Genomic DNA, 20749 nt, shown 5'->3' on the forward strand with positions numbered 1-20749 from the left:
CAAATGGGTCTTCCAAATGGACAATGACCCCAAGCATACTTCCAAAGTTGTGGCAAAATGGCTTAAGGACAACAAAGTCAAGGTACTGGAGTGGCCATCACAAAGCCCTGACCTCAATCCTATAGAAAATGTGTGGGTAGAACTGAAAAAGTGTGTGCGAGCAAGGAGGCCTACATCTTGACTCAGTTTCACCAGCTCTGTCAGGAGGAATGGGCCAAAATTCACCCAACATATTGTGGGAAGCTTGTGGAAGGCTACCCAAAACGTTTGACCCAAGTTAAACAATTTAAAGGCAATGCTACCCAATACTAATTGAGTGTAAGTAAACTTCTGACCCACTGGGAATGTGATGAAAGAAATAAAAGCTGAAATAAATCATTCTCTCTACTATTATTCTGACATTTCACATTCTTAAAAGAAAGTGGTGATCCTAACAGACCTAAGACAGGGAATTTTTACTAGGATTAAATGTCAGGAATTGTGAGAAACTGTGTTTAAATGTATTTGGCTAAGGTGTATGTAAACTTCCGACTTCAACTGTATTTCCATTTTGAAGCAATTCAATTAGAACAGTGTGGCAACATATTTAACAAATATGAGGCAGGCTATATAACAAACTTGGCCTGCCATGGAGCACATAATGACTGGTCACTGAGGGGCCAAGCCTCGATAAACCCACAACTAGTTTATTCATCAAAAGCTAGCCCTTTCATGCCACTGCTACAGTGCCCATAATTCCGGTTGTGAAAATTGCAACGCTACCGCCAGTGCCAAGATTTACCTTTGCGTTAGATTTGTTGAAATAGAGCCCATTGATGGACGCAAAGGTGGCATATTCGTATGCTTACTATTTATTTATTATGCCATGATACTACATGTTTTTCCTCCATTTAGCTACTTTAATAATATGGCAGGCTCTACCCTGTTGATGTATTTGTCTCTTTCTACTGTTGTGATGTCCACATAAAACATGATATAAATCAAGGTAATCGAGTGTTACACGATATAGCTCTTGTGGTCAGGGTGTAACGAGAGAAGCAAGCTGGTGCCAATCAACTCTAGTCTATTGTGCAACATTCTGTCCCTTGCATTCATCTACCCCTTACAACTGCTTCATAGTGAAAACATATGATCACATATTTCAACTTTACTTTTGCAAGGAGAGGTACAGTAGCTATTGACATATGTTTACGTGTGTGTGGGTGTGTGTGGTCTTTCTGGCACAGCATCCTTTTATGACATAACTTTGACAAACAGTGGCGCAGTATACAGTACAAAATATGACTATCATAAGGCACAGATAAATTACCCCGCAATCAAATAAACACAACCATCATTTCTCAATCAGTAGCTGGGGTTTTTCACGGTGTGTCTTGGTGAGGGATTTACGGACTGTGTTTTGACTTTGCTGTGGTCTAGTGCTGATTCCAACTGTGTAATACCATAGTAATTGTGCTCCATTGACTGTCATTACCTGTGATGATCCCTCCTCACAAAAGGATTTTGTTCTGCCTCTGGCAAGCCCATGTTGTGGTTTAGTTGATTTAAACCTCTGGCATTTCCTCAGAGCTGACTGCTGCTCAAGTCCCGCCAAAATTGAGATGTGTATGCGGTGTTGTAAGGCTAATATAGATATAGGCTATAGACTGTGTGTCTCTGCATTCTTAAGGACATCGTAAAAGATAAATGTCGCATTTTGAAGTTTATGTTTTTTTATTTTTTTATTTTTTTTGCATAGCTCAGTGCTGTCAAGCAAGTATTCCTGTCCCAAGCTTTCACATGTATATCGCTGTATATCCATTAGCTTGTGTCTATTGGATGTCAGCCTCTAAATACTTTTGACCTCCACTTGGGTGATTTACTGTATAGATCTGTATGCAGCAAGCCTGAGGACCAGGTTCCAAATCTGATGCAACTTCTGCCAAGATCACATCAATGAACCCCAGGTTCCAAAGTAGACAGGGGATTTTTTTATTATTCTGTTTTACAGGCCTACACATTCTCTCCAGATGCTCTAGCTTCTCTCCTCTTCCTGCACCATAGGGGTGAATATGATGACAGTATATTGTAGCTCATTCCTGTTCACCCCACGCTTATGCTAAGTTGCTAGCCTTGCGACATAGGAAGGGAGTGGGAACAGGGTAAATGTCATAAAGCCGTGGGGAAAAGGCTCTTGATTTTTGTTTTATAGAGATTCACTCCTTGACAGGTGGCATGGCCAATAGTTTCCGAGGACTCGGACGGAAGCAATTAAACTTCTTTGACATTTAAAAAATTTGACCACCGGCATTTGAACAGTGTTCTGGTTAAATAAGTATGGAAGTTTTGCTGCTCTGAATCACACTCTTTGGAAATAATAATTTTGCTGTCAAGTTTTTCCTAGCTGTCTATCATTGATTAGTGGTTGAACTCTGGGTTAAAATGTATGTTGATGAGTTTTTGCAACAAAAAAAAAAGAAGAGATTTCGAGGAACCTGATAGAAATGTTAACCAATTCTTGCCCAAAGGTCATGCATTTCTACTACCAAACGAGGCTCTTCTCCACCTCCCCCTCCTCATCCCCCTCTTCCTCCCACTCCGTAGGCCGAGTCCTTAATAGAATATAATAGCACACTGGGCTAGTGCTAAAAGCAGAAAGTAGGCCAGAATCCTCCAGCTGCCAACAGCTTTACCAGCAGCCTTTGGGACTGTAGAGGAGGGCAGCAGTGGCAGAGACGTTTCATCGTGTTCTCACCCACTGCAGTGCTGCAAAGCCTCCTTAAAGTTTTAACCTCTCTGGGGTATGTGGGACGCTAGCGCGGGACACACTATTCAACAGCCAGTGAAATAGCATGGCGGAAAATTCAAAACAACAAAAATCTCATAATTCAAATTTCTCAAACATACAACTATTATATCCCATTTTATAGATAAGACTCTCTTTAATCCAACCACATTGCCCGATTTCAAAAAGGCTTTACAGCGAAAGCATAACATTAGATTATGTTAGGACAGCGCTGAGACAAGAAAAACCACACAGCCATTTTCCAAGCAAGGAGAGGCGTCACAAAAACCAGAAATACAGCTAAAATGAATCACTAACCTTTGACGATCTTCATCAGATGACACTCCCAGGACTCAATGTTACACAATACATGTATGTTTTGTTCGATAAAGTTCATATTTATATCCAAAAACCCCATTTTACATTTGCGCGTGATGTTCAGAAAATGGGTTGCCTCCCAAAACTTCCGGTGAATGAGCACATCAATTTACAAAAATACTCATCATAAACATTGATAAAATTTACAACGGTTATTGAAAGAATTATAAATACACTTCTCCTTAATGCAACCGCTGTGTCAGATTTCAAAATAGCTTTATGGCGAAAGCACATTGTTCAATATTCTGAGTACAGAGCTCAGCCATCAAAGCAAGCTATACAGTTACCCGCCAAGTTCTGGAGTCAACAAAACTCAGAAATAGTATTATAAATCTTTACTTACCTTTGCTGATATTCGTCGGAATGCACTCCCAGGACTCCCACTTCCACAAGAAATGTTTGTTTTGTTCGATACACTCCATATTTATGCCCAAATACCTCCGTTTTGTTCGCACGTTCAGATCACTATTCCAAAGGCATCCAAATGCGCGAGCGCAAAACCTGAGACGAAAAGTCAAAAAGTTCCATTACCGTTCGTAGAAACATGTCAGACTATGCTTACAATCAATCCTAAGGTCTTTTTATCATAAATATTCGATAATATTCCAACCGGACAATGGCGTATTCATTACAGAGGAAAAAGAAGGAACGGCGCACCTGCGTGACCGCGCAGTAAACAAGTCATTGGTCTCAGGCAGTCATCTTGTTGAGTCAGCACTTATTCTCTCCCCAGTAACAGTAGAAGCATGAAACAAGGTTCTAAAGACTGTTGACATCTAGTGGAAGCCTTAGGAAGTGCAAAATTAATCCTAAGTCACTGTATACTGTATAGGCAATCACTTGAAAAACTACAAACCTCAGATTTCCACACTTCCTGGTTGGATTTTTCTCAGGTTTTTGCCTGCCGTATGAGTTCTGTTATACTCACAGACATCATTCAAACAGTTTTAGAAACTTCAGAGTGTTTTCTATCCAAATTTTCTATAATATGCATATCCTACCTTCTGAGCCTGAGTAGCAGGCAGTTTACTACGGGCACACCTTTCATCCGGACATCAAAATACTGCCCCCTACCCTAGAGAAGTTCACAGCTGCCCCCTGAGTTACCACAGTGCTGTCAGCAAGCACAGCCACTAACTGTGACATTGAACCCCAAACTCCCTCCCGCCCCAGTCTATAATACATCCCCCAATGTGCCAAGCCCCAGGGTATCCAGCCCATAGTCACAATAGATGGGGCTAGCCACTAGAAATCCAAAGCCAATTGGTTTCCTTTGAGAATAGCAGCAGTGGCAGTGCGTGAAAAGGTTTGAATGAAGGTTCCTGGACGGATCCCTCTCATGACCTTTGGCTGAACTGTTGAAGCCTCAAATAATTAGACAAAACCTAAGAAATAATAGAAGGACCCCACGCATAGAATTCCTACAAACTGATGATACACAATGCACAGATTATGGAGTCCTTGGACTGAGGTGGATGAACGTGGATGAGGTGGATGAACGGAGTGCCCTTGTTTGCCCTACACCCAAACAAGGGCACTCCGTTCATCCACCTCTGGCCTGCTCGCCTCCCTACCTCTGAGGAAGCACAGTTCCCGCTCAGCCCAGTCAAAACTGTTCGCTGCTCTGGCACCCCAATGGTGGAACAAGCTCCCTCACGACGCCAGGACAGCGGAGTCAATCACCACCTTCCGGAGACACCTGAAACCCCACCTCTTCAAGGAATACCTGGGATAGGATAAAGTAATCCTTCTAACCCCCCCCCCCCCTTAAAAGATTTAGATGCACTTTTGTAAAGTGGTTGTTCCACTGGATATTATAAGGTGAATCCACCAATTTGTAAGTCGCTCTGGATAAGAGCGTCTGCTAAATGACTTAAATGTAAAATGTAAATGTAAATGTTTATTTTCATACATATTGTACATTTCTCTCTAGGTTAAGGGATGGGGATGGTTTGAGAGGGAACCAGAGATTGTTATCATAGCTATATCTTGGTAAAACGTGGCAGTCACAACATTTGTGTAGTTGTGCTATGTTTTGTCATGTCAACAAAAATGTGATTTAGTTCCTCTTCCTGTGCAAGTTGTAAATGGCTGTATTATTGTTGTAGTGGTATCACTAAATTTTATACTATTTTAATACCTTATTTTTATGTACCTTATTTATTTATACCTTATACCTTATTGTTATACCTATTTTTATACCTTATACCACAATGTCTACAGTGCCTTGAGAAAGTATTCATACCCCTTGACTTATTCCAAATTTTCTTGTGTTACAGTCTTATTCTAAAATGGATTAAATAGTTTCCCCCCCTCATCAATCTACACACAATACTCCATAATGACAAACCAAAAACAGGTTTTTCGAAATTTTTGCAAATGTATTAAAAATAAAAACTTAAATATCACATTTCCATACGTTTTCAGACCTTTTGCTATGAGACTCGGAATTGAGCTCAGGTGCATCCTGTTTCCATTGATCATCGTTGAGATGTTTCTACAACTTGTTTGGAGTCCACCTGTGCTAAATTCAATTGATTGGACATCATTTGGAAAGGCACACACCTGTCTATATAAGTGACCCGATTCAGGAAACTAGGTCGCAAGTCACGAGTTCACAGGAGAGCCGTTTGAACGTAAAAATATTTATTTTTATCAAAATGCAAACTCCTCTCTCAGCATGTCCAACCCATTCATTATCTCAGCCAATCATGGCTAGTGGGAAGGTTGCTGACTTTTTCTGTGGCTTAACCAACAAGGCTCGTAATTTAACAATATTATTGATATTTACAGATGGCATACAAGTTTTTATTAAGGTGCATGAATATTCACATGTTACAGAAGGAATTTCTGCCAAAACAACACATTAAAAAAATAAAACCTAAAATGCTAGTTTCCTGAAACAGGGTCACAAATATCTAATTTACAGCAGTATTTGCACCCCTGAGTACACACATGTTATAATCACATTTGGCAGAGATTACAGCTGTGAGATTACAGCTGTCTTTCTGGTCTCTAAGAGCTTTCCACACCTGGATTGTGCAACATTTGCACATTATATATTTTTTTATTCTTCAAGCTCTGTCAAGTTAGTTGTTGATCCTTTCTAGACAGCCATTTTAAAGTCTTTCCATTGATTTTCAAGCCAATTTATGTAAAAAATGTAACCAGGCCACTCAGGAACATTTAATGTCATCTTGGTTAGCAACTCCATTGTATATTTGGCCTTGTGTTTTAGATTATTGTCCTGCTGAAAGGTGAATTAATCTCCCAGAGTCTGATGGAAAGCAGACTGAACCAGGTTTCCTTCTAGGAAAACTCCTCAGTCCTTGCTGATGACAATCATTTCGCTACACTCGCATTAACATCTGCTAACCATGTGTATGTGACAAATAAAATTTGATTTGATTTGATTCGACGAGCATACCCATAACATGATGCAGCCACCACCATGCTTGAAAATATGAAGTGGTGCTCAATAATGTGTTGTGTTGGATTTGCCCCAGACATAACGCTTTGTATTCAGGACATATAGTTAATTTCTTTGCCACATTTTTTGCATTTTTAATTTAGTGCCTTAATGCAAACATGATGCATGTTTTGGGATATTTTTTGTCTGTACAGGCTTCCTTTTTTTCAATCTGTCAATTTGGTTAGTATTGTGGAGTAATTAAAATGTTGTTAATCCATCCTCAGTTTTCTCCTATCACAGCCATTAACTGTTTTAAAGTCACCATTGGTGAATTCTCTGAGTGGTTTCCTTCCTCCATGGCAACTGAGTTAGGAAGGATGCCTGTATCTTTGTAGTGACTGGCTGTATTGATACACCATCCAAAGTGTAATTAATAACTTTACCATGCTCAAAGGGATATTCAAGGTCTGCTTTTTTAAATTTTTTACACTTCTACCCATAGGTGCTCTTTTTTGCAAGGCATTGGAAGACCTTCCTTGTCTTTGTGATTGAATCTGTGCTTGAAATCCACTGCTCGACTGAGGGACCTTACAGTTAATTGTATGTACTGGGGTACAGCGATGAGGTAGTCTTTTAAAAAATGTTTAAACTATTGCACACAAAGTCCATGCAACTTATGTGACTTGTTAAGTATATTTTTACTGCTCAACTTATTTAGGCTTGCCATAACAAAGAGGTTGAATAAATTTCAGCTTTTCATTCTTAACCAATTTAGAACATTTTCTACAAGCAGAATTCCACTTTGACATTATAGGATATTGTGTGTAGAAGTGTGACACAAAATCTCAATTTAATAAATGTTCAATTCCGGCTGTAACACAACAAAATGTTGAAAAAGTAAAGAGGTGTGAATAATTTCTGAAGGCACTGTAGACTGTATGTTACTTTCTAAAACCATGATCTCTGGCTAGGCGTTGCCGAATAACACTAGTTGGGACTAGGGTTGCACATTTTGGGGAATATTCAGAGGGCAGCTGGGCAGCTGCAATGAAGAGACCGGTGTGTCTGTTGTCCCTTGTGTCTGTGCTCTTGTAGAATACTGGTTGAGCGGTATTCTACAAAAATAATATTTTTGCAGGAATCTCCTTGCGAATGATTTTGCCGAAGATTGTATCTCCGCCGGCCTGGGCAACCTGAGCTTTTGCTATCTCTATAATTATTCTTTGCCGACGAACATTCGACCACACAGCAGAGATGATTGTAATACAGTCTGCTTTCTCTATGATTTGCTTGACCTTCACTTGAACTCTGCATCCAGCAAATGAGTCGATAAAGCATGTCTGGTTGGAGGGGTGTATGCTGGGCAAGGACATTCATAAATCTCTTCCAATACACATTGCCTGTGAGCATCAGAGGTGAACCAGTTACATACACAGCTCAGCAAGACATTCAAAAGCATTTATCTGACTACGTTCCTCCATTGAGTCAAAAAAACTTCTGAGTCCAGGGGCACATGAGCTGTTGCTATAGATAAGGTGTCTGATTCATCATCAACTTTATGCACTTGGCCAGATGATTCTGCATCTTTGTTGCATTCTTCACATATGATTTGGCACAGTATTTGCAAATTGGCACAGTATATGCAAATGTACACAGCTTTTCCTTCTACATTAGCTGCAGTGAAATATCTCCACACATCAGATAGTGCCCATGGCATTTTCCTGTAAAGATTAGAAGAAAAAAAAGATGAGAGAAAAATGAGTAATAAAACCCAAACACAATTCCATGTACAGTTACATTTTTAAGCAGTTAGATTAAACAACTCCTTTGTAAGATATGTTTTAAAATGAAACATGTATGGAAACAGGTGAATTAACACTCAGTTAGCAGGCTCAAGCAAGCTAAAACCCAAATGATAGCAAAAACTAACTAGCAGAAATTGTTAACCTCTCTGGCCACCCCTCATAGCCTGGTTCCTCTCTAGGTTTCTTCCTAGGTTTTTGGCCTTTCTAGGGAGTTTTTCCTAGGGAGTTTTTCCTAGCCACCGTGCTTCTTTCACATGCTTTGCTTGCTGTTTGGGGTTTTAGGCTGGGTTTCTGTACAGCACTTTGAGAATATCAGCTGATGTACGAAGGGCTATATAAAAATAAATTTGTTTGTTTGTTTTGTTTGTTCTGGGCTAGGCGGGACGAATTCGTCCCACCTACGTAACAGCCACTTGCAGCCTGTGGCGCGATTTTCAAAACCTTAAAAATCCTATTACTTCAATTTCTCAAACATATGACTATTTTACAGCTATTTAAAGACAAGACTCTCGTTAATCTAACCACACTGTCCGATTTCAAAAAGGCTTTACAACGAAAGCAAAACATTAGATTATGTCAGCAGAGTACCAAGCCAGAAATAATCATATACCCATTTTTCAAGCCAGCATATAATGTCACCAAAACCCAGAAGACAGCTAAATGCAGCACTCACCTTTGATGATCTTCATCAGATGACAACCCTAGGACATTATGTTATACAATACATGCATGTTTTGTTCAATCAAGTTCATATTTATATCAAAAACCAGCTTTTTACATTAGCATGTGACGTTCAGAACTAGCATACCCCCCGCAAACTTCCGGGGAATTCGCTAACATTTTACTAAATTACTCACGATAAACGTTCACAAAAAGCATAACAATTATTTTAAGAATTATAGATACAGACCTCCTCTATGCACTCGATATGTCCGATTTTAAAATAGCTTTTTGGTGAAAGCACATTTTGCAATATTCTAAGTACATAGCCCAGGCATCACGGGCTCGCTATTTAGACACCCGGCAAGTTTAGCACTCACCATAATCATATTTACTATTATAAAAGTTTGATTACCTTTTGTTGTCTTCGTCAGAATGCACACCCAGGACTGCTACTTCAATAACAAATGTTGGTTTGGTCCAAAATAATCCATCGTTATATCCGAATAGCGGCGTTTTGTTCGTGCGTTCCAGACACTATCCGAAATAGTAAAGAAGTGTCGCGCGCATGGCGCAATTCGTGACAATAAAATTCTAAATATTCCATTACCGTACTTCGAAGCATGTCAACCGCTGTTTAAAACCAATTTTTATGCCATTTATCTCGTAGAAAAGCGATAATATTCCGACCGGGAATCTGCAATAAACTAAACAGCCGAATTAAAATACTCCACGGGGGCTAATCGCGCACGCGCCTCACTCCATTGTCACCTAATGGGACACTTGAATAAGATGATAATCTGTTTCAGCCTGAGGCTGCCTCGTCAACCTTCATGATTTTCCCGCGTCCTGAGAGCCTATTGGAGCCCTGGGAATTGTCACGTTACAGCTAAGATCCTTACTTTTCAATAAACAGATACAAGACGCACGACTCCTTGTCAGACAGGCCACTTCCTGCATGAAACCTTGTCAGGTTTTTGCCTGCCATAGGAGTTCTGTTATACTCACAGACACCATTCAAACAGTTTTAGAAACTTCAGGGTGTTTTCTATCCAAACCTGAACAATAATATGCATATTCTAGCTTCTGAGTTGGTGTAGGAGGCAGTTAAAAATGGGCACATATTTTTTCCAAAATTCTCAATACTGCCCCCTAGCCCAAACAGGTTAACAAGTTAGAAATGATTTAAACACACTTTGCTGTAGGCTACTATTTACTAGTTAACAAAACATAATGTATGTCATAAAATATTTTCATCCCACCCAGTATTGTAATCAAAACTTACCAGAAAGCATGTAGTCCTTGGCTTAGACAGTGTAGTAGTGTGTGCTCAATAGCATTTCTTTAGTGTGCAAGATATTGAGAGTCAGCTGTACATTTGATGGAAGAGTGCACTGCACATGTGATGGTAGAATGCACTGTGCATGCAGAGGGTTACAATTCCATTGAATTGGGGATAGTTTAACCAAAATATGCCACAAGACCTAGACTTGCCTTATGTGTATCCCACAAAAAAGGTTCACTGTTATAAGCTAACTTCTTTGATGAATTTAAGCAAAATTCCCCAAAATTCCCGGGTTTAACTTCCCATGGATAATTTCAGGAAAAATTCTGGAAATTTACCGGAAAGTTTCCGACCCTTTGCAACCCTAGATGGGACATCATACTACACTCCTGCAGTCACGGAAACCTGCCTTTCGTGAACCTGGAATTACCGGTTATTCATTTGGGACAGGTAGCTTTCCAGGGAAATACCCCAGAGATTACCATATTGTAATAGTTCTGTTTTCATTGGCTGGGCCCTATGGGTCCAGTTAAGTCTATTTCCACAAAGAGAGACATCTGTTCAGGAAAATGTTGGCCCTTTGATGGTTCTCATGTCACAGGATTTTGTCTAGTTTGGATGTCTTGGTCACTTGATTTGAACATGCAGGTAGAGTAATATACAGTACCTTTTTTGAAAAGGGCCTCAGATTCCAATTTGTTATGCAACTTTGTTTCGAATGGATTTGATTTGATATTGTATGAGCAATTGTCCATTTGATTAGCCAGGATGGAAAGCAAGCAATGTCTCATCTTTCATTGCTCATTCCCTGTGCTTGGCTTGAACAACCGGACAGGACAGTTCTTCAGAAGTAACAAATAGTAACAAACTGCTTCTCCTTTGGTGGATCAGATATCCAAGACTTCAGATCTAGGACACTTGAAGTCATCAAATGGAACAAGGCCTTTGTCAATTTACTCTTCAGAGTCCATGGTTTACTGGCTCAGAAAAAGAACAAAGTTTTGCTTTTGCTTACTTTAAAAGTATGTCCATGCGGTTTTTCTCCAATGGAGTCATCCTCTCTGCAAGCATGAGAAAGTGCTGAGACTGATACACTTGGATACAAAGCCATAAGAACTGATTCTGTTTGGTCATTAAAGATGTCCATGTGGATGGAAAGTACGATTTCTTTTTGTTATGATTGTTTGAGCAACAATGCAGCCAAGCGTTGTGGACAACAAGCCTCAGGCCGCATTCCGCTGGAGGAAACAAAGGCGACACATTCCACAGTCTAATTGAGCACCCTCAGATGACCCCACTGTTTTAAAACGTATGGTCCAGAAGTTACCAGCAACTTCACTGTGCAGGGACACTGGCTGTGACCTTGATCACTTGGTCAGAATGACTCGTCATTACTTAGTTTCTATCTAGGTTTCTGTCTAAATGAGAGGTAATTGTAGGCCATTTGTAATATAGATCCATTTATCAAACAAGACTAAAAGGCTTTTGACTTTGAACTGGATTAAAGGGTTTTCAACTTTGAACTAGACTAAAGGGTCAATTAGACTTTGGGGTCAAACTCTCCTGGGCGCTTGACCCCAAGGGCATTTTTACTCAGGGAGCTGTGTGTTTATTCAATTGAACCTGTCACAGTACAGTAAAGCTCCAGTCTGAGGACCCTCCCTTGGTGTGCTTGGAACTAATTCAGCTTTTACTGCCATGTTAGACTATAGCTTCCTGATACAAGTCCCAGAGGGGCTATATTAGCCAGGACGGGCCTGCTTTAGCGATCAGCCCCCCCCCCCAGCCAGAAACCTCTATGATGAGGTAAGCCCGGGTGTGGTGGTGGGCCAAAGGCCTGCGCGAGTTCTACCAGCTTCCTTTCGGCCTTAGCAGGTCTCTGTGTTGTCTGTGTGTCTAGGCAGCTCGTATGAGACAAGCAGACGTGCAGGAATTACAGGGTCTTTAGCAATTACAGTGGCTGCCAAAGAGGGGCCAGGCAAGGAGAAAAACAGAGCCCTTCAATATTCTGAGCCCAGATGTCCAATTGGCCAATCGCAGGCGGTTTGACCAGGAAGACGTAATGCAGGTTTATGGACGTAACCCCAAAGGGTAGTGCATTTGGTGGCTGTGGCTTGAGGCACTTGTATTGAGCTTTGTTGGTTATTTACTTCGTAGTTGTATGTGAAGCCGTGTATCGTCGTCGTATTTCGAGCTTCCCAATTTCTTTCAAAATAATGATTCTTTAGTGAGAAAAAAAACTGCTGTGGGCCAGTTTGCCTGAAACAGACTGGTTGAATGAGCGAGTGCAGTTTTGTCCCTCTGCTACAGTACATTGCAGCTCTTTCTGCGTGGTAAAAATAACCAGATGTCATACTGTATCCCCAGCCCTGTTCAGTTGATGAAACACAGCTATCTGCTGATGCCCTCTACGCCTCGAGTCCACATCGGGTGAATCAGTGGACACCAGGTTGACATAAGCCATTATTCAATCCTTGTAGACATTGCCGTTACCCTCAATTTTAGCTCAGAAATATATCATGCGTTGATATATCAAGGTCATCGTCACAGGAATGAAATATTCTGCTGTATGTATTAGGCTGATACTTTACTTTTGAGTCTGCCACTGTATTAGTCTACATTGCACTGTATTATTATACACTGAAAACTATACAGCAATTAAAAATGATGCTCATAGTTTGGACCATATGCTTTCTGACAGGTTAATGTTTGGACGTTTGGACCTCACACGATGACACAGACCTCCCAAAAGAATGTCGTCTCTCATCACTTTTGTAGTCAATGGGCAGACAGTGCCGGGTTCACAATTCTCACCCACCGTATGAATAGTAGTAGTGAATGGCCCCAACGTCAGCACACTAGCCAGATCTGTCCACACACACACACACACACACACACACACACACACACACACACACACACACACACACACACACACACACAAACACACCAGGTGGTAGGGCTTGTTTCACCCGCCACCCAACACAGATCAACATTTTGGCCTACTCACTGACATACAGCAGTCCATTTATTTTGTACACTGTCCAAGTCCAAATGAGCCAAAGAACTGACAGAAATGCACACCCCAGCCAGCCAGCCAGCCAGCCAGCCAGTTGTTGTATATCCCCAATCCCCACACTTTTTCCACAGCTGTACTAATAAATGTAACTGGACCAGTCGGGGAATTTAATCCCATAATTGTTTTGGCTCGCAAATGAACGATCCGAAGAGGTCTACTTTTTAAATGGCTATTCTTTCCTATGTGAAAATGAATGACTTTTAACTTTGTCTTGCACTTACAAGTCTGACAGCGGGGAGGCTAGAGGTGGTTTTTGAGTGAGGAGAGATTATTTAAGTACTGCTGATATTTGAGTAAAACGGTTGTAATTAGTTTGTGTGTGTGTGTGTGTGTGTGTGTGTGTGTGTGTGTGTGTGTGTGTGTGTGTGTGTGTGTGTGTGTGTGTGTGTGTGTGTGTGTGTGTGTGTTCCTGTCTTTTTAACATTGTGTTTGGCAGGATTTGATTGTGTGTGAGGAGGATGTCCTTCTGTACACATAACCTTCCAGGTTAGAGGTCAAGGAACCTTGAAGGGTCAAGAGGTGAAAAGGTACTCTAACTTGCTGAGGTGCTCTGACATTAGTCAATGCTTTCTCTAAGTGTTACTCTGCTTGAAATTGGAAGGAGCTTTTTTGGTGCTTTTCTATGATATTGCTCCTGATACCAGTCTGAAATATATAAGCATACGGTCATCTTTGGATGCTAAAAAAATGTGTTTCAGTTAAGACTGAAAATAACAAATGTACATTTGAACAGTACAGCCTAGCCTATACATCCAAATATCCTATTTGGATGTATAGGCTAGGCTAGGCCTTAGACCACAGTGACAAATGTAGACTTAGTCCAGTCATGCAATAGCATGCAAACGTATAGTTTACCCCCACCAAGAGACCACTGAACTACTAGTAGAGATTAATCTCTTATGTCACAACCAATTAGGGGCCTGGAGCAGCCCCAGAGAGCGATTTTGTGGGGATGATGGCAGCTTATGTCAAGCTTGTTAGCGTACCGCTTGTCAGCTAGCGCTGTGAACTAGCAAGCGTTACCAAATAGACTGAGTTTCTCGTTCTCTTCCTCTTCGCTCTGGCGGTTTTATCTGGAGGTTTGTGGAGGAAAAGCTTTACGCGCCAGGAACAAAGGTTATTGTTTTTTTTCCCGCAGAGGGGTTTTTGTTTAGTGGACGATGATGTACAGTTTGACGTGGGATGTTTACTGTACACTCTCTTTAATCCGCTTCGGCCGGCTGTGCTTCTTCATGTGCTATTGAAGTAGCTAAATGTTAAAAAACATAGGATTTTATAGTTATTTATCTTCAACTAAGGAAAGACTGGTGTTTTTGAAAGAGAAAAGACGGCGGTACACTGAGAAAGAGGAAAAGGAATAGCTGTTGCACATGACTTTTAACTAACACTACAGCACCTAAAAGGTTGAAGTAGCAATGAGGAATACGAACAAGGGAACTGACGCCATCTTTGTTTTTCCTTTTCGATCGACAGGCGGTCACAGGCAGATGCTTCGGTGACAAGGACTTCAGGGGAGGCCTGGAGAATGGGATCCTGCTGTGCGAGTAAGTGCTACCCCATCTTTTGCAACTCCTTCACGTTACTGTAGGCAGAATCCTCAGACACGTTTCCCCTTGTGGCTCGGCACAACAAGTGTTGCATTTATAGAGCAATTTTTCGAAGTGCTCAAAGCACTTTATGTACAGATTATACTGTACAGTAGCCTGGCATGCCAGACCGTGTGGTGCAGTAGTGAGCTAGATAAATGACACGCTCAACTGGGGCAATCAAATCAAATCAAATGGTGTTTGCCACATGCGCCAAATAAAACAGGTGTAGACCTTACAGTGAAATGCGTGCTTACAAGCCCTTAACCAACAATGCCGTTTTAAGGAAATACCTAAAAGAAAAGAGATAAGTATAACAAATAACGCTAATTAAAGAGCAGCGGTAAATAACAGAGTTTGGCTTTGTTGGCCAGGCTAACTGTACGTTACGTGCACATAAATAAATAACACGTAAATAAACAAATAAATCACTACAGTAAACTACTCATTGAGTCCTCAACCCTTTTCCTGTAATGTATAAATCACATGCATCCTCTCACCCAGCCTGTGATAAAAGTGTCAGCTACATACTTCACGTTGTGTGAACACCTGTGTTATGGCTATAGTCTCTACTCCCCCCCCCCCCCCCCCCCCTTCCCTTCAGACATGTTCCTCATCCTGTGGACATAACATACTTTACTTTACAGTCCCTGTCATGTCCTTTTCAGCTGTGGAGTAAATCCAGGAGATTTATAGGTCTCTTCCCTCAAAGTTCCAGTGTGTGGAGTCTGTTAGTGTAGTGCAATTCACAGACACCCTAGGGATATAGTACAACCCTTCTGGAGACTATGAAGGGGCTTGAGGTGCTTCCCTGTGGTCAACTCAAATTGGTTATCTTAGGTGGGTGATAGGCAGTCTTCAAATGTGAATTGTGTGTCTCTGCTGACTGTAAGCTGTCTAACTGTGTGTGTGTGTGTGTGTGTGTGTGTGTGTGTGTGTGTGTGTGTGTGTGTGCCTGCGTGCATGCACCATAACAGTAATTATCGAATATATCATATTAAAAACATTGCACGCATTCGAGGCCAAATAAACATTTATTTTCATGGAGATCCATGCAGAAATGTGACACCGCCATTTAGGGCTGGGCAATATGACGATATATATCGTGTGACGATAGAAAAACGTCTATCGTTTCATATTATGCTCTATCGTTTATGTCATTGTGTTGCAAATCGCACTCTTTACGTCAATATTTTTCGTCAATTAGACGGCGCTTTGCGGCACGTGTGGAAGGAAATTTGCAACACAAACAAACATGGAGGAGAGTGAACGTGACACAGAGCATAAGAGACAGGGAGCTTGTAGCTAAAATAGGGGCTACTTCGGTCGCATGGACGTGGTTTGGGTATGAAAAGTCTGACACGGACCAGAAAACCGTCCTCTGCAAAATATGCTGCTGGCCGGTCCCGACTACAGGCTCAAACACCACTAACCTCTTTTACCACCTACGCAAGAATCATGTGAAACAGTACAGAGAGAGTCTAGGGATGAGACCCCAAAAAGTTTTTTGGGCAGCACTTTGGTTCTTTTCATATAATGCTATAATTCATATAAACCGATATTTGTTAGGCCTGTATTCATTTGTTTGCTTCCACAGTTCAAACAGTTCTACTATTAAAGAGTATGTTTGGTTTGGATATTTTGGACCATATTCACATTTTTTGGCCTATTTATTTTGTTTGCAACTATAGTTGAAGTATTTTCTATTTACCTTTTTTAGATTTTATACATTAATATTTTATATTTTGTTACATGCTTAATTGAAAATATGCACAAAGCTTCTAAATAAAAGGAGAAATAATCAAATATGAGTAAGTACCTTTTATTTGTTGAGTATAATTCAAAATGTAATACGAAATAGGCCTTTACATGTGGTCATTTTATATAAACTATTTTTTCATTGAATTTACGGAAAATGTGCTGTATCGTGATATGTATCGTTATCGGGATATGAAATGACCTATATGGGGATATGAGATTTTGGTCATATCGCCCAGCCCTACCGCCATTGAATGATCAGCTTTTATCTTACCATATTATCAATAACCCCTATCACAGAAAAATACACTTTCTCTCATTTCTCTCTACGAACCCAGTCGAGCGTAAAACCCCTTTGTCAACAACCAGAGGCTTCCTTACAACCATACACCTAATTCTTCCCATATCTCGCCATCAGCAGCCATCCATCTACAACTCAACCTCTCCACTTTTCTACTCAGCGTTTGAGGTAGAATCACATTGCCTTCCAGGTGTATCATAACATAACCTTAGAGATTGTTATCACGAGACTATTATTGGCTCTGGCTTTGATGACGAACAAAGGATGAACTTTGAAGTACATTCCTCATGTGGAACAGCAATAACAGAACTTAGGAGCAGGTCTGGGATCAGATAATACTAGGAAAAGTGGAGAATCTTGTAGTGCATTCCACAATAACAGGATGTACTGTAGTAACTGGTCTGGAATCAGATAGGGGGAACTCTTGTACATTCCTCAATAACTGGACTTAGGAACAGACCTAGGATCAGATAAGACTAGAACATCCCCTCTGAATCGTCCTAAAAAAACATTGCACCTCGGGAGGAAGTTGGAGAATGTCCCCTGTGGACCTTGTGCACTCTCTAAACAAGGGAAGGGTTGGACCGCAAGGAAATTATCTGTTTGGCTTTGACACCCTCACCCCAATTTTTTCTCATGTTTTGTTTTTGAGGCCGTCGCCGGATGGACTTCAAAAGGGGTGTCTCGTGTCTTCCCATGATTTTGAAAGATTTTGTTTTTCATAGAAGTGCATGTGTACAATAATGTATTATAGCTACAGTACTCTCTCTGTGTGTGTTTTTGTAATGTGTTGTGATCCATGACCTGACAACATTATCCCAACCACTCATGCCCACTTCCTCAGGAGTAACACATGACTGGATACACTAAAGGCACACTGAGATGTGTGTGTGTGTGTGTGTGTGTGTGTGTGTGTGTGTGTGTGTGTGTGTGTGTGTGTGTGTGTGTGTGTGTGTGTGTGTGTGTGTGTGTGTGTGTGTGTGTGTGTGTGTGTGGGTGTGTTAAAGTCTCAAGGCCTTGCTGTGTGCCCTTGAGTCCTTCCAACTGATTTAGAGCCAGTGTCACCACTAACCTCCCAACACAGCCACAAATGATTCCTTCTTTCATTCACTCTTGCTTTTTTTAACTTGTTTTTTCATGACCTGATGAAGATCCAACTCGGATTGAAACGTTGTCTTTTGTGCGTCTGATTCTGTCCTGCACCTGATTGGATATTATATATATTTTTTTAAATGTTTTTTAAGTTGGATGTACATTTAGTTTTTTTTTACAGATGTTATCTATATTCCATGGATAAAGCTGTAGAAATCTTATCTCTATCTATCTTTTCTCTCTCTCTCTCTCCCCTCTCTCTCTCTCTCTCTCTCTCTCTCTCTCTCTCTCTCTCTCTCTCCCCCTCAGGTTGCTGAGCTCCATCAAACCTGGCTTGGTGAAGAAAATCAACAGATTACCCACTCCCATCGCTGGCCTTGTGAGTTCTCTCCTTCTTCTACCATCCCTCCATTCCTCTCCCCCTCTATCTTCCTCTCCTTCCATTCTTCTCCTCCCTCTAATGATTCCCCCTCTCCTCCCTTCCTCTCTTTTCAACCATCTATTCCCCCTTTCCTCCCTACATTTAGTTTCCCTATCCTCCAAGTCCTCTCCTCCCTCCATCCATCTCCCCCTTTCCTCTCACTGTACCTATATTCCTTTCGGAATATAGTACAGTCTGTTCTGTACTTTAAGTTATGCACAGATATACAGTACAGAGATAATGCATTAATTCCCAGGCTGTAAGAAGACTCAAAATCTGTCTGTCAAACAGCTGGGAACAATAAAAGGGTGTAAACATCACAGAAGTATTCAATTAGCAACTCTGTGTGTGTCTGTGGGAATGTGTGTGTGTGTGTGAGTGTGTTTTAGTGTGAGTAAATGCATGTGCGTGTGTGTGTGGTGTGAGTGACCCCCCCCCCCCCCCCCCCGTGTATGTTTGTGTGTGTCTATGTTTCTTAGTTTGCATGTGTGTGTGCGTTCATGCATATGCATGTGTTTGTTTGTGTACCGTAGGCCTTTACATATAGTGCTATTTCACATTTTGAGGCCACGTCGTTGGCGTTGGCCTGTGTCTTCAACTGTGTCTAAACTGTGTTCAGCCTCAGAGTGTACATATTATTGTACTCCACATACCAGAAGACAGAAGGGACGTACCCCTCCAACCAAATGGATAAAAAAAAGAGTCTCCCCGCAACTAATTGCAGCATGTCTTTCAAGAATCTTGTGGAAATACATCCAGCTCCGCATTTCACTGTCGAATATATAAAGTTGGATATCAAAGGAGAGGAGAGGAAGGAAACTTCAAGAGAGCTGCCTCATTTTTTTTTTTTTTATGTAGTGCATTAGAGTTGGTCTCTCCTACTCCAAGCCTTTCACATCCCTTTTTTGCACTCTTGTTCTCTTCTCTTAATGATTCTTCAGCGCTCTCTCTCTCTCTCTCTCTCTCTCAATCCTCTGGGGTGTTTTGGCTTGGTTTGGGTCTGCTTTGATTCGCTGAATGAAGACAACTGGTTAGCCAAGCTCAGATGTACTGGGACAGCCCTGGGATCAGTTCTTAGTGTAAAATGAGCGTGTGATTGCTGGCAAGGTTGCGAGATGAGCCCCATTTCATGGTGTGAAATCGTAACCACAATGTTATGACTTTCCACACTACCTCTGCTTGACACTTTGGTCTTGGTGCATTATCGTTACCAGGCAACAAATGTAACATTTTAGTAGCCCTTGTATATCTTGACTAGATTTGTCACTATTATGAGATTTTGGGCTTTCGTAAATTCATCAAAGACACCAAATTTGTCACTATTGTGAGATGTAGGCCTTTCATAATGAACCAAGGACTGGACTGGCATGAACTAGCACGCACAGGGTTCCTTCAGGACCAAGACTGAGAGACAAACAACAAGGCCTCTTTGAGAGTTAATGGAGAAGCAGAGAGGTGAAAGGTCAGCCTGTGTACTTCCTTCCTTCCGTCTCATACAGTACAGTAGCTCTGGCCCTCTAATAGTTCCACCTCATGTTGTCTCAGAGGGCGTTGTTTGATATGCCCCTCCACTCGCTCATGACATCAATGCAGTCCCTGTTGGTCTCTGGGAAAGCCTACCTAGAGGTTCTTACTTAGTTCCCACTTGGCTTCGTATGGGCTTTGGTTGAGAGAAAGCAAGGGAGGTTATAGAGCAGGGGTAAGCAGAGTTGGGTAGTTTTTATCGGCTAGCTTCTCTATGGGAGATCTAGGATCAGCTTTCCCACCCCAAATCCTAACCTTAAACATTAGTGGGGGAACAGCATCTGAGGGAAATGTATTGAGTTGTTGTGGCTATAAGACAAAATGGCCTTGTGTTGTCTTTGACTGTGCTCATGGTTAGTTAAGACTGAAGGGTAATGGAAAGAGTGCAGAAGGCATGAAGGACAGAGGAGAAGAGATGAACAGCAGCTGGAAAAGATCGAGAAAGAGATAAGCAGAGAAAGTATGAAAGAGGAGAGCTCAGCAGCTGAATGAAAGATATACAGTATATAGAGAGAGAGAAACATACAGAGGACAGGAAGACTCAACAGCTATTTTTACTTAAGTAGTTTACACCACTGGTTCTGGAAGACCAGTGGAAGGCCTGAGATCATCACTGGACATAGAGAGAGCAATAGAGAGCGAGAGAGATTGAGAGAGGAGAGAGAGAGAGAGAGAGAGAGAGAG

The 20749-nt window shown here is 41.3% G+C and overlaps 1 protein-coding gene across 5 annotated transcripts in view; it reads left to right on the forward strand.

The window, feature by feature from the left end:
• Window positions 1-20749, forward strand: part of LOC106611539 (LIM and calponin homology domains-containing protein 1) — a 169101-nt gene that overhangs the window by 49958 nt on the left and 98394 nt on the right. For all 5 annotated transcript variants that reach the window (XM_045723843.2, XM_082955846.1, XM_045723847.2 and 2 more), the window contains exons 2-3: window positions 14857-14927; window positions 18430-18499. In XM_045723843.2, coding sequence (XP_045579799.2) covers window positions 14857-14927; window positions 18430-18499 — 141 coding nt within the window. The remainder of the gene's footprint in view (window positions 1-14856; window positions 14928-18429; window positions 18500-20749) is intronic.

The sequence above is a fragment of the Salmo salar genome, chromosome 09, assembly GCF_965601325.2.
Source record: "Salmo salar chromosome 09, fSalSal1, whole genome shotgun sequence".
NCBI lineage: Eukaryota > Metazoa > Chordata > Actinopteri > Salmoniformes > Salmonidae > Salmo > Salmo salar.